This window comes from Chanodichthys erythropterus, chromosome 2, assembly GCF_024489055.1.
Source record: "Chanodichthys erythropterus isolate Z2021 chromosome 2, ASM2448905v1, whole genome shotgun sequence".
NCBI classification, from domain to species: domain Eukaryota; kingdom Metazoa; phylum Chordata; class Actinopteri; order Cypriniformes; family Xenocyprididae; genus Chanodichthys; species Chanodichthys erythropterus.
In genome coordinates, this window is record NC_090222.1 from 36,205,898 (window position 1) to 36,220,477 (window position 14,580).

General features: G+C 36.0%; 1 protein-coding gene across 1 annotated transcript; it reads right to left on the minus strand.

Moving 5' to 3' along the window:
* Positions 1-3,043: 3,043 nt before the first annotated feature.
* Positions 3,044-12,202, minus strand: LOC137028414 (sialic acid-binding Ig-like lectin 13). Its single transcript, XM_067397172.1, has 8 exons — positions 12,119-12,202; positions 10,822-11,199; positions 9,479-9,790; positions 8,316-8,579; positions 6,537-6,806; positions 5,837-5,939; positions 5,570-5,741; positions 3,044-3,977 (listed from the first exon to the last, which is right to left on the minus strand). The coding sequence occupies exons 1-8, from the start codon at positions 12,159-12,161 to the stop codon at positions 3,870-3,872; spliced, it is 1,650 nt and encodes a 549-aa protein (XP_067253273.1). The 5' UTR covers positions 12,162-12,202; the 3' UTR covers positions 3,044-3,869.
* Positions 12,203-14,580: the final 2,378 nt, after the last annotated feature.

Genomic DNA, 14,580 nt, shown 5'->3' on the forward strand with positions numbered 1-14,580 from the left:
AAAAATAAAGGGCCGTTTTAATTGCTAAACATTCAGAGGGAAAAAATGGAGTCTTAAACAAAATGACATTTAAATTATACTAATTTACAAACTGAGAGCTGTCATATATAAATGAATATTTTATTCATTAATTTACTTGTTTTATTCATTCGTTTACGCTTACAGTGGGGTAAGATGACCCACTTTTTACTTATGTTGTCCTCAAGATAAGGGAAAATGAGGCAGAAGTACAATGAAAGTATTTAAAGGATTAGTCCACTTTTTAATAAAACTTTCCTGATAATTTACTCACCCCAATGTCTTCCAGGATGTTCATGTCTTTCTTTCGTCAGTCGAAAAGAAATTAAGGTTTTTGAGGAAAACATTCCAGGATTTTTCTCCATATAGTGGATTTCAATGGCTACCAACAGGTTGAAGGTCAAAATTACAGTTTCAGTGTAGCTTCAAAGGGCTTTAAATGATACCGGACTAGGAATAAGGGTCTTATCTAGTGAAACGATCGGTCATTTTCAAAAAAATACAACAGTTTATGCTTTATAAACACAAAATATCACCTTGAACGTACTTCCCGTTTCCGCATTCTTCTACTTACGGAAAAAAATTTAACTGGCGCCACGTTCGTTCCATAAGTAGAATAGGAAAGGCGTAGAACATTCAGCGTAAGCTTTTTGAAGAATGCAGAAACTTTAAATCCTTTAAAGTAATTTCAGGATGTTTTCTATCATTTTAAATGATCAGAATACATCTATGACAAAGGGTTCTAAAAAAGTTTTCCTCTGGCTCAATTTACCCCAGGTTAGGGAAAATACAGTTTTTTGTCATGATTCAAGTGTTTAGAAACAAAATTCATGAGGCGGTTGTTGTCAGATTTCATTGGTGATTTCAAATATGAAATTTAATCGAAAGCTTGGCAAACAGCTTTGGAGAAATTGACGTTTTCCCATTCAAAGAGGTAGGAACTGCACTTGAATGCCCCCAGAGGTGTTTCAAAGATAGCCGCCGAGTGAAAAGACTTGTCTTAAAGGGACTTTGGTTACACCTCAGGTGTGCATTATTTTAACAATTCAACGGACCACAGTCTATTATTCCACTTTTACTACAGTTTCACACCTCAAGACACTGTTTAAATGTTGTATTTCAAGACTTTAGTCAGGTTTTTGTCCTTAAACACTCTTGTGTGTGGGACTAATTTCTTACGCATCTCATCCCAAGCCTCTAATTCCAAAACGTTATTTCAGAACTAGTAACCAAAGACTATAGAATAACACAAGATGCTTAACTCGTATTGTTTTGAATGGGAGAAAGTGTAACGCGCAATATGGCGGAATAAGTCCCGCCTTCTAAATAAGAGACAATCGCCGACTGGTAAAGTTATCGCGTCACTGCAGCGGCCTTTAGAAGCACCGGTTTCTATAGAAACAGAAACGCCCGCCTCCGAAATGAGGCACAAGAGACGCGCATTTAGGTCTGCGCATGCGCATTAGCTTGATTCAGCATAAAAATACGGGGTTTTTTTATGAGACAGTAGTTGTCAGATTTCATTGGTGATTTCAAATATGAAATTTAATCGAAAGCATGGCAAGCAGCTTTGGAGCTGCATGATTCCCAGGATGCCTGAGAGGCATTTCAAAGATGGCCGCCGAGTGAAATGATTTGTCTTAAAGGGACTTTGCTAGTAATGCAGGCTTGAGCCATTGATAGCAGACTAATACTGTCATTAAAGCAGTTGAGAAAGAGAGAGAGAGAGAGAGAGAGAGAGAGAGAGAGAGAGAGAGAGAGTAAGCATATGTGAATTAGCTACCTGAGTTTGTGCCTCTCTACTAATAGTCTCTACTATTAGCGAAACTGTAAGTTTATATACCTCAAGAACAACACAGTTATTACCTTGCTGGAGAGAAATGTCATGTAGCTTTTAAGTTGCTAAACTATTTTACTGATTAATTCATCAGAGCAGTGCTGACAAAATGTTTCTGAGTGAGTGTGTGTCCGTCTTATACAGTACATGTGTACATTTGAAAAAAAGAGAGGGACAGAGTATGTTGTGTTTTCAGGACACAATTTTGTGGCAAAAACGATGACAATAATTTGTGATTTTCATCCTATTGTTGAAGGTCCTGAAATCATTTGGCAAAGTGATATGAAACTGTAATGGGGTTTAAGACCTGCCTAGAACTACTTTAGCTGTGCGTTTCCCTGAAAATAATTGCACGCTTTAGAATGTTCGTTAACCAATCAGATTTGAGCATTCAGCAGCCCCGTATTAGGGCCTATAATAAACTACAATAGCCTTTCACATAGATGTTTGTGTTTAAATAAAGGGGTGTAATTTTCCACATGCACAGCATTAAGGTTTTCTTTGAAATGCCATCTGACTAGTCTAGTAGTTATCAATGTTCCCCTTTTTCTCGGTTGCATAACAATCTTAGTGTTCAACAACCTTTTGCATTGTCCTGTTCCAATCTCAGGCTTGGGCAGGTTTTTGTTTCTAATAAACTCTATACTTTTATTGTCCTCAGGACTAATAATTTCAGTTCATGACTCTGTCTTTTAGCATTTTATGAATATATGGTCCTTGGAATGTACGAATACCACATTTGATTTAATGACTTTTCAATGATAGAAATGCGAAGAATTCTCAGTAATGACCTTTTAAGCACATCAAAGGATTTTTTTTATAAACTCTCAGATGTGACTTTCCATAGCTCACTGAATTGCAATGGAAATAAAAACACACAGCATATAGTTACTTCTAAAGCCACTTTTGGTCTATTCAATGATTTACTCATCTTCTACAATAATATCTGAGTTATCTCAGTAATGCCTGAGGTATTTGACCTTTCTCAGCAAACGGATATATGCAGTGGCTGAGATTTTGTAGTTAGTACTTCACCTTCAAAAAATATGCATTAAAATGTACATTAAAAACTCTCTCTTTTGTAAAAAAGCCTAACAAACAGTATTCATTCGCATGCATTTCTGCATATTCTTCATATTCTTTGAGATGCCCAGCACATTTTTTTTATTTATTTCTTTATTTCTGGAGGCTAGTTGATACAGAAACAACATCAGCACAGACTCAGTTATCAGTGAAAACGCCACAGGGAGAAATCAACAAAATCAAAAAAATAAACACACTCAGGTAAGTTTCCTTCTGTTATATGAGGATTCATTGATGAAGATGTTAAAGGGTTAGTTCACTCAAAAATGAAAATAATGTCATTAATTACTCACCCTCAGGTCGTTCTACAGCCGTAAGACCTTCGTTCATCTTCAGAAACACAAATTAAGATATTGTTGATGAAATCCAATGGCTCAGAGAGGCCTCTATAGAGAGCAAACTCTTAAAGTCCATAAAGGTACTAAAAACATATTTGAAACAGTTCATGTGAGGTCAGTGCTTCTATCTTAATATTATAAAGCGATAAGAATAATTTCTGTCCACCAAAAAAACAAAATAACAACTTTTCACCAATATCTATATGGGCGGATTTCAATACACTGCTTCATGAAGCATCTGAGCTTTATGAATCTTTTGTTTCGAATTAGTGATTCGGATCTCCTTTCAAATGGCTAAACTGCTGATTCGTAAAGTTCAGAATCAGTGTTTTGAAATCGGCCCATATGGATATTGTTGAATAGTCTTTATTTTGGGTTTTTTTTTTGGCACTGTTTCAAATATGTTTTTAGTACCTTTATCGACCTTGTGAGTTGGCTTTGCTCTCTATAGAGGCCTCACTGAGCCATCAGATTTCATCAACAATATCTTAATTTGTGTTCCGGGTATAACGGGTGTGGATGGAACGACATGAGGGTAAGTAATAAATTACATTATTTTCATTTTTGGGTGAACTAACCCTTTAATGTTGTGATCATATGACCTCCACATAGATGGCCGTGTCAGAGTCTATTGCGATGGGGGTCGGTCTCTCCGGCTGCACTCGCTGTCGTCTGGCCCCTCGTCTTTGTCTCTTATGCATCTGCAACACACAGATGGCTGCATTTCAACATTGAATGCAACTAGTTGTCATCATTATTTCACATGCCTTTTATAAATACAGATGGCATTTGGCTGTTGTGATACCGCTCAGATTGTTGCCATATTTTCAGCTGTTGTTTAAAAGTTGACCCCCCCCACCACCACCACCACCATGACTTCCACTAATAATGTTAATTTAAAAAAAACCCCAAAAATAACAACATTCTTTTATAATTTAGAGCTTCCATAAATGCTCTTTTCGACTTTACAGGAATATGTTCTCAAAATTCAAAAATTCAACATTCGAATATTCATTAAAAAAATCTAAATTCTAAATTTAAAAATTCTACATTCAAAAGATCGAGTAAAATGTCATCAATTCATACAAATTTAGTAGCGGATGACTATCACTGCATCTGAGTATGTACTACATTTGAATACTTCGCAACTATTAAAAAAGTACGCTCTATATAGTATGAATATGGATACTATGAATGAAACTGGGGCGTACTACATCCGCCATGTTGTTACTGCCACGTGACCTACCAGCGTCAGTTGCCTTGCTTCACTTACATTGATAAATCCCCTCCTGTGGACTCATGGGATAGTAAAGTGTCCATCGAATGTGCACTACAGAATCTTGGTGGAAGTAGGCCATCCGGGGACTTTTTTCGAACTTTTTCGAATACTCTGTATTCAGACATACTACTCTATTGGTGTACTGTCTTTCATATACTATATAGTAGGGAAGTATTTGTTTTTTAGATGCAGCCCATTATTCTGTTGCATGGAACTGAGGAACAACTGATGATGGTGCTTGCCTACATGTGGAAATCAAATATTCAAACAATTTTCTATCATTGAATGTAAAAAGAATAATCAAGCCAAATTCTTGTTTTTCTTTTTTTTTTTGAAAAAACAAAAAAGGCACTTTTTTAAAATGATATTTCTGCGTTCAATATTAAAGGGATAGTTTACCCCAAAATGAAAATTCTGTCATCATTTCATGTCATCTATCCTCAATTTGTTCCAAACCTGTATGAATTTCTGTTTTCTGCTGAACACAAAAGAAGATATTGTAAAGAATGTCAGTAACCAAACAGTTGATGGGCTCCATTGACTTCCATTGTATTTTTTTTTCTCCATACTATGGAAGTCAATGGGGACCATCATCTGTTTGGTTACTCATATTCTTCAAAATACCTTCATTCAGCTCATTTTGAAGGCCGCATCAAGTGTATCCTTTGTGTCCTTAAAAATGAGCTGAATAAAGGATGCGTAACAAAGGCTGCCTTCCAAGGATCCTTCAAATTGAGACAGCCGAGATATGCAGCCTTACTATAGGATGAAGGCTTGTGTTTGAGATGCACCCAATCTCTACATTTCTAATGAAACGTCCCTTTCTGCTGACCGGTCAACGAAACATCAAACCGTGCCGTCATCAGTTGTTCCTCAGTTCCGTGCAACAGAATAAAAGTCATCCGCTGCAGTTGTGTGGCAACAACATTTCATCTCTTTCTCATCAAGCAACCAGACTAATGAATGGCTCAACACAAACCCTACCAATCTTCATGAGCACGTCATCGCTTTTACCTGTTTGCTTCGTACAAAAAGTGGAGTGCAGTTCTGATAGATGAGCTGGTAACTGCCATTGGTGTAGATGTGCGTGACCTCACTGCAGTTAATGTAGAGCGGCATGCGCTCCTGATAGATGCCGAGACTCTCTGGGTGTATTGTAGGAGGTCTGTAGGTCATGACACGTCTCCTTTTCAACAAGAAAATAGTTCAGATGTTATTAACACTTAGTCAGATTGCACTAGATATAAGCACATGATAAAACATTAGTGACAAGGATCTTACTGTCTGTTTGTCCAGCAACAGCAGTAACATATTAGAAGAAGACTCAGCAGCAGAAGGAAAAGCACAGCACATGCTGTCGGTATTAGAGTCCATATCAGATGACCTGTGAAAAAAAATAATTTCCTCGTTATAGTGCATCTCAAAGTATCGTAATATCAGATAGAATATGCAAACTTTTTTTTTAAATGAGTAATTAAATATTTAAACATTTATGTAAATATGTTAAATTATATTTATTTATATATGTATATATAAATTAATATTGAATTAATATTAATTTAATTAATAATTAATTAAATAATATAATAAAATGATAACTAAATGTTTAATTTACATGACTTTTCTAGCCATTTGGCTATTTTTTATTTATTTATTTATTTATTTTTAATGTCCTTTCTGATTTTGGGAAAAATTTGCAGAATGGATAGAGACACTAAAATTGTGTTAAACAGCGTTGTTTTTTTACTACACTATTATAGGTAGATAAAAACATCATTATATTATTAACTATTATATTTAATAGTTTAAAACAGAGGGATGTGCAGAACTTTGTAAGTGTTCCCATTCTGTGCGAATCTGCCGGATTTATGGATCAGTTACAGAATCATTGAAAATATAACAGAATATGGGTTTAAAAACAACATGAGTAAATAATGACAAACTATAATCTTCTAAATGTCATTGTTCAGCAGAAGCGTACCATCATGAGCCTCAAACAGTATCTGAGAGTCGTTTCCCAGTGAGTTGATTGCGTAACATTCCACTGGCAGAGGAGCGTCTGCGATCCCGCTGAGAGTTGCCACCAGTATGTGGTTGAAATAAGAAAAAGAAGTGTTATATCCTTCCGGCAGATGAGTCCCGTTCACGCTCCAGGTGACAGCGGGACGAGGGTTTGAGTCCACAGCACAGAAGCAGGACAGCAGCGTCCCGTCCCAGTCACAGGACGAGTTGGACAGAATCACAGGAGTATCTACAGACACGAGAATAATGGACAAGCAAAAAAGGACAGAATGCAGAAGCAGAATGCAAATTAATTTTGTATCATGTTTCACAGGTTTCTAAAGCAGGGTTATTATAGTTAACAAAAAATTTAAATCAAAACTAGAATCATAAAAAACCTTTTCGTTACTTTAAAGGGTTAGTTCACCCAAAAAAATTCTGTCATTTATTACTTACCCTCATGCCGTTCCACACCCGTAAGACCTTATTTTTGTTGAAATCCGATGGCTCCGTGAGGCCTCCATAGGGAGCAATGACATTTCCACTCTCAAGATCCATAAAAGTACTAAAAACATATTTAAATTGGTTCATGTGAGTACAGTGGTTCAATATTAATATTATAAAGCGACGAGAATATTTTTGGAGCGCCAAAAAAACAAACAAAATAAAGACTTATTTAGTGATGGCCGATTTCAAAACATTGCTTTAGGAAGCATCGGAGCATAAATGAATCGGTGTATCGAATCTGCTGTTCGGAGCGCCAAAGTCACGTGATTTCAACCGTTGGCAGTTTGAAACGCGATCTGAATCATGATTCGACACACTGATTCATTTGTGCTCCGATGCTTCCTGAAGCAGTGTTTTGAAATTGGCCATCACTAAATAAGTCGTTATTTTGGTTTTTTTTGGCGCACCAAAAATATTCTCGTCACCTTATAATATTAATATTGAACCACTGTACTCACATGAACTGTTTTTAGTACATTAGTGGATCTTGAGAGAGGAAATGTCATAGCTCCCTATGCAGGCCTCACGGAGCCATCGAATTTCAACTAAAATATCTTATATTTGTGTTCCAAAGATTAACAAAGGTCTTACGGGTGTGGAACGGCATGAGGGTGAGTAATAAATGACGTTATTTTCATTTTTGGGTGAACTAACCCTTTAAATAAAAATATACTGGAATAGAATAAAAAAAAACTTTTTTTATTTCAACTTTTAATTAATTAAATAAATTTGATTTAATTTAATTTAAATAAAACTGCAAAAAATTAAAATACTATATAGACATTTTTAAAATAAAAAACCCAAATAAATAACAAAAACACAACAAACTTACTAAAACTTTAAATAAAATTTAAATTAAAACAATAACAGAAGATATAAAAAATAAAAACAACATCAAAATTAGAGATGCACCGATATATCGGTCAATAATCGGTATCAGCCGATAAAAGCAAATTTTCACACTATTGGCTATCGGCCGATAGTTTAAAAACAGCGACTGTCAGGGCCGATATATCCTGTCAATCAAAAGAAGGCAGGAAAATGCACTGCATTTGTGCTTTGTGTAAAGAAAATGCTAAGAAACCAGTTTGATGTTCAATATTACTGTCACGAATACAGCTTCTCCGGCGCATCTTCCGACCCATCATTACAATTACTAGTAATTAAAAAGTTAAGAAATATTAATTTAATCAGAATTTAGTTAATGTGTGTTGATATTAATTTGACAGGAGGCCGGAGGTTGTTGACTCACATTGCACATTGAGGGCCGTGAGGCTTGATGTCGCCCATCCCAGTCTGTTGGTAGCGGTGCACTGAACACGTGTGTCTCGGGTCACATTATAGATGCGGATGGTGGGAGTGCGTTTGGGGAGGATCACTTTGTTTCCCGACTGAACGGTTGACCACTGGTATTCTAACACAGGTGGGTCGGCCTTACAGGAACAACTCACCAGAGCATTTCCTCCAACCCGGACAGACACTGTGAAGACCTGAATGGAGACGTCTTTGGGAGGAACTGTGAAGAGACCAGAGACATTTAGAATTACTTAGTACATCACTGCTTTAGATGTTTATCAACCAAGGAGCCTCAAGACAACAAAACAAGCTTTTACAAGATGTAATATAAGTCTCTGGTGACCTCAGAATGTGTCTGTGAAGTTTCAGCTCAAAATCCCCCACAGATTATTTATTATAGCTTGTCAAATTTGCCCCTATTTGGGTGTGAGCAAAAACACGCCGTTTTTGTGTGTGTCCCTTTAAATGCAAATGAACTGCTGCTCCCGCCCCCTTTCCAGAAGAGGGCGGAGCTTTAACAGCTCAACAAAAACAAAGCTGGAGAATCTCACGCAGCCAAAATGAGGATTGTCAGTAACGGTGTTCAGCCTTACATTGTTCAAACCGGAGTCGACACTGATGGAGAGACTCAGGAAGAAGTTACAACTTTTAGAATGAAACTGGACGTTTCTGAATGGTTAGTGGATAAATTTATGTAGTTGCTGTGGAGTTGATTCAACGAGGGTTGATTGACCCTCGTTTGTGAAGCAGTCCGGCATAAAACAACAACTCTTCATGGTCTCTAAAGCAGCCCAACATGGCCTCACCCCTTTGTTGCGTGATCTTGGGGGCGGGGTTTATGTAAATTTTAGGGTTAGTGATGTCACCAACCCGGAAACAAGCTCATTGTAGTCCCTACCAGCCATTTGTTGTAGTCCTTAAAGAATTTTTTAAAAGAAAATATCTCCCTTTGCATTGAACTTTGAGCGTCGTAACTTTGCAGATGTTGTTTATGCTCAAACAGCAACATTACACACTAACTAAAGTTAAAAAACTGAAATCATAATCAACCACCCCTTTTGGTTTGAATTTAGGTTCTACATGTTTGTGATTAGTGGATAAGGATCTGTGACATCTTACAGTGAACGAGGATCTCTCGAGTGAATGAAGATCTTCTGTTCTTCGGATACTCCACCTCACATCGCACTCTGGGGTTTGTGTGTTTCGGGACAGTAAAGGACAGAGACGTCCACATCACCGGTAACTCTCCCGGGACATGCTGCAGCTCTGTGTCTCCGTGAACGCTGCTGCCGCCCTGATCGCCTCGCTCCCACTTCCACAGCAGACGGGGGCGTTCGGACGGGCAGCTGAGCTTCACTGAACAGTTCAACACCACCCGTTGACCCTCCTTCACGGGCCCCGGGTCAGTGACCTCAGGCGGCTCCGGCGTACCTGATGATGAGACACACATACACATATTCTGTGATAATAGATGTAAAATCTCATGAATATCAGTGTTATTTTAGTATCATTAAAGGTGCGGTAAGTGTTTTCTGAGAAATGCTGTTGATATTTGAAATCACCAAAACAAACAAGCCCATATCTAAAAGGATCACACCTCTATCTTGATAGCTCCGCCCCCAAAATTTACAAACACGCTATGCAGCATAGGCACCTCCCCCTCATGAATGGACACGCCCCCTTACTGCTGATTGGCTACAGGTGTTTTGGTGCTCAGTCAGATCCACGTTCAACAGCGTTTCTCAGAAATTGCTCACTGCACCTTTAATACACTGTTGTAGATTTTATTTATATTTTGAATTAGTTTATTTTTTGTTGTTGTATATTTTCCATTGTCATTTTAATTTTAGTTACTGTTTTATAAATTTTGTTGTCTGTTTTTGGTATTTCTACTAGTTTTTTAATGTGTTTAGTTTTATTATTATTTATTACTTTTATTCTTTTAATTTCTATTTTAATTTTAATTTTAAGTTTAAAGTTGTTGTGTTTTTTTTTTTGCCATTTGTATTAGTTTTTTATGCCTATACAATTTTTATTTATAATTTGAATTTTTTTTAATTTTACCTTGTTTTGAAAATGTTTGTGATTTTGTCATTTTTATTAGTTATTTTTAAATATGTCCATATAGTTTTTTTTTATAAATATTTTGAATTAGTCTTTATTTTCTGTTTTAGTTAAAGTTGTAGAAATGTTATTGTTTGTCATTTTCATTATTATTTTTAAAATATATCTAGCCTATATAGTGTTTACTAATATTTTGAATTCGTTTTAGTAATTTATGTTTTTTGTAATTTCTAAATATATTTTTAATTTTAATTTAAGTTTTATTTATTTAAATATTTCAACTGAATCTAAACGAAAATGTTGTAGAAATGTTGCCTTGGCAACTAACAAATAATTTAGGTTTTTGTAATATTTTTTTTTTGGTTAAAGTTGCATTTACATTAGCAACATTAGCATACCAGTGACGCTGATGTTGATCTTGGCGCCCACAGCCCATGACATTTGACCCTGCTCCCTCATCTGCAGCTCATATGTGTTTTGGTCTTCCCTCCTGATTCTGCCGATGTTGATGGAGCAGTCGCCGGAGCTGATGTTCCCCGCGAGGGACGTGCGCTCTCTGAAGTCTGAATGAATCGCATCCCCGCGACGAGTGCTGAAGACCGTCGTTCTCAGCATCATGAAGTAGGAAGTCGGGGTTCTCGCGAGCCGAACTTCCATCTTCTCTGCGTTGAGGACCGGGCTGAAGGAGCAGGGGAGCACGAGACACGATCCCTCCAGGACAATCACTCTCACCGGGGCCGAAAGTGAGACAGCAGGTGTCACCCTCCACTGACATGCTGAAGACAGAAGGAACAGTTAGTTTACAGATAGTTTATTTATTTATTTACTTTTTTAATTTCTGTAAAATAATTCAGTGACACTTTACAACAAACTTCCATTTTTTAACATTAGTTAAAGGGATAGTTCACCCAAAAATGAAAATTCTGTTTCAAACCTGTATGGATTTCTTCTGCTGAATGCAAAAAACATATTGTGAAGAATGTTGGTAACCAAACAGTTGATGGTCCCCTTGACTTCCATAGTAATTTATTTTCATACTATGGAAGTCAATAGGGTCCATCAACTGTTTGGTTACCCATATTCTTCAAAACATCTTCTTTTGTGTTTAGCAGAAGAAAGAAATTCATACAGGTTTAGAACAACTTGAGGGTGAGTAAATGATTTTTGAGGTGAACTATCCCTTTAACTACATTAGTTACACTGTAATAAATGTATTGCTGATGCATTAATTAACCTTAACCTGATGCAAATTAAGTCTTATGATATTTCACGTCATCACAGACAGTTGTTCATTATTATGTCTCAATGAATGATAATAAATGACTTTCAGTGTGATCATCCTAATGAGAATATTGAATATGATTTTTGTCATCACGTGTATTTGAAAGCACTTCAGAATCAGATCATCACCAGACTCATTTCACAACACGATCAAAATATAGAAAAGGGAAGTTATGAAGTGCTTTGTGTCTCACAGCGCACATGCATAAATACTGTCACATGTATTTAATGAACATGAACATACTGTATTATTATGTGTTCAAGTTCATTTAATGATGTGAGAAATTTGAGAGCACGTTAGAGTGGTTAGTAATGAGATGATGTTCAGAGAAAATTATATTTTTGCATCATAATTGGATTTGATTTAATTTTGACACATGCAGATCAGGGCAGATATAATAAAACATCACTTACCAGTCATCACAGTAAAGAGCCCGATCACCGCGTCCAGAGCCATGAGTGCACGTCAGCCGGAGGGACGATGCCACACCAGTGGACAGATGCTGTCTGGGGATTTTTTAGTCTTTTTCTGTTGTAAAGGGAAGTCAAAACTGGAGGTCTGGCATGTTTCGTAATGCTGACCTGCTGTTCCATGACGTTCCTGCTCAAGCATCTTGACTCCATTTACATTTATGCTTTTGAATTTTATCCAAAGGTACACATTGTTGTCAGGTCTTGCTTTCCCTGTTTGGGAATCAAACCCATGACCTTGGCATTGCTAGTGCCATGCTCTGTTTGAGATATACACTGGAAAAAAAATTATTTTTACAGAAAAAAGGCAGCTGTGGTTGCCAGAATAACTCAGTAAAAATACAGTAAAATTACAGAACCTGTAATTTTTACAGCTTAAAACTAATTTACAAAAACAAAAATTACATTTTAATATCTGTAAATCCAACAGCCCTTTTCTGCTGAATTAGCTGTTCTGTAAATCTGTTCTGTACTTTTAACATATACTGACATCCACCGTAATAACACAGAGAAAATATGTAGAGAAAAAAACACATGATGATTCAAAGTCAAAGCTGAGGTAAATAGAAGATGCACACTGTGTTATACAAATACAAAACACCATTATGGTAACACACATGACACTAACATAATGCAATAAACATTCACTAAATAGCATAAGATGTAACATAAAATCTAATGTACATAACTGAAAAACTGAGAAGAAACATAATAATTAAAATGAAAAACTGTCAAATGTAAAGTGGAATTCTGGAAATGTCAGATTCAACAGTATTTTACTGTAAAATTACACAAAATGTAAGGCTAAATCTATTACAGATTTCCTCCAAATATAGCACAGGAATTTACTGTTAAACAACTAAAACAGTAGGTTTTTACTGTCACATTTTTATAGTCTATTACAATTCAAATAAAATCTTATTTTAATGCAATATTCATCAAAAACTAATTGTGTAATTTATTGCATTTTGTATTAGTATTATTCAGCTCAGCATCTTTTACACAAAGTAAAGTTCACCATGTGCTCAGCAGTGACTCATGCTCACATTTTAACCCATTTCCTCTCCCAATGCTTCCTTCTATTCATTTTCTTTTTTTTTTTTTTTTTGCGAACGTTCACAGTGTTTATCAATTAGATTCATGTTCGAACCAAATCGATACATTAATGCCTCAATTTCTCATTCTAATGTTCTTATAGAAACATGCACCATTGTTCCATTGTTCTATTGTTCCTTTTCACACAGATTTCAGTTCTGCACACTTTTCAAAGTCATCACACTTGCCTGAAACAACTGCAAAGATTCAATGAGCGGTTGACTTTATGTGACTTACATGCACTTGCAGTGTAGGTTAAGGTTAGGTTTAGGGGTAGGTTCAGGGTTAGTAGTTATTACCCTACTGTAATTACTATACTACATAGTATGTACATGGGGAACAGGACTGTAAAATAAAGTGCTACCCAATAACCTCAAAGAAAAATGCATTTAATAATTATACACTTTGAATTCCTCTTTGTCTCAAATATTGTAGGTCACATAACTGCTCATTATAAAGTTTTAAATATGGATATTTTTCTTACAAAAACCCATTGCTTCCCTTCAGAAGGCATTATTAACCCACTGGAGTCGTATGGATTACTTTTATGATGGATGGATGTGCTTCAAAAACACCTGGAAAGAGCCAAGATATTATTTAATATAACTTTGAATGTGTTCTGCTGAAAGAAGAAAGTCATATACACCTAGGGTAGCTTGACGGTGAGTAAATTATGAGATCATTTTCATTTTTGGTTGACCTGTTCCTTTAACATACCATGCACTGAATATCTCTGAAACAACAAACATAACCTGTTCCTATATGGCTACTATATGGCCATTTTTGGAACAGAAAGTTTAGGTTGTCTGTTTACTCTGTAAAGTTACCCCGGGTATGTTGCATAACCTGCTTTCTGGAATATCCCGCAGGCAGAATTATACTAGCAATCTGTGTTTGTTTGTTCAAAAATGAAACAGTGTGATAAAGCGGAAATTCTCAGAGCCTTCGGATAGTGTCATAATGCAACTTTTCCAATAAATACGGCTCTTTTATTATGTAAAATCTAATATTACTGCAATAGGCTATAATTGTTATGATTAGCGATGGGTGAAATTAAGCTTTTCGAAACACTGAATCAACTGAACCAACTGCTTCGCAAAATAATCGAAGATTCGATTCGCCTGTAAAGAACACTGCAAAAAGTAATACACTATATTTACTCCATAAAATATTGGCAACAGATTACAAGCAATATTATTAATTAAATTCAACAAATAGAATTGAGTTTGAATTAATCAGATGAATTCCTTAAATATCAACCATTTAAAACAAGTCAAATTTAAACAAAAATATCTGAATAATATAACAAT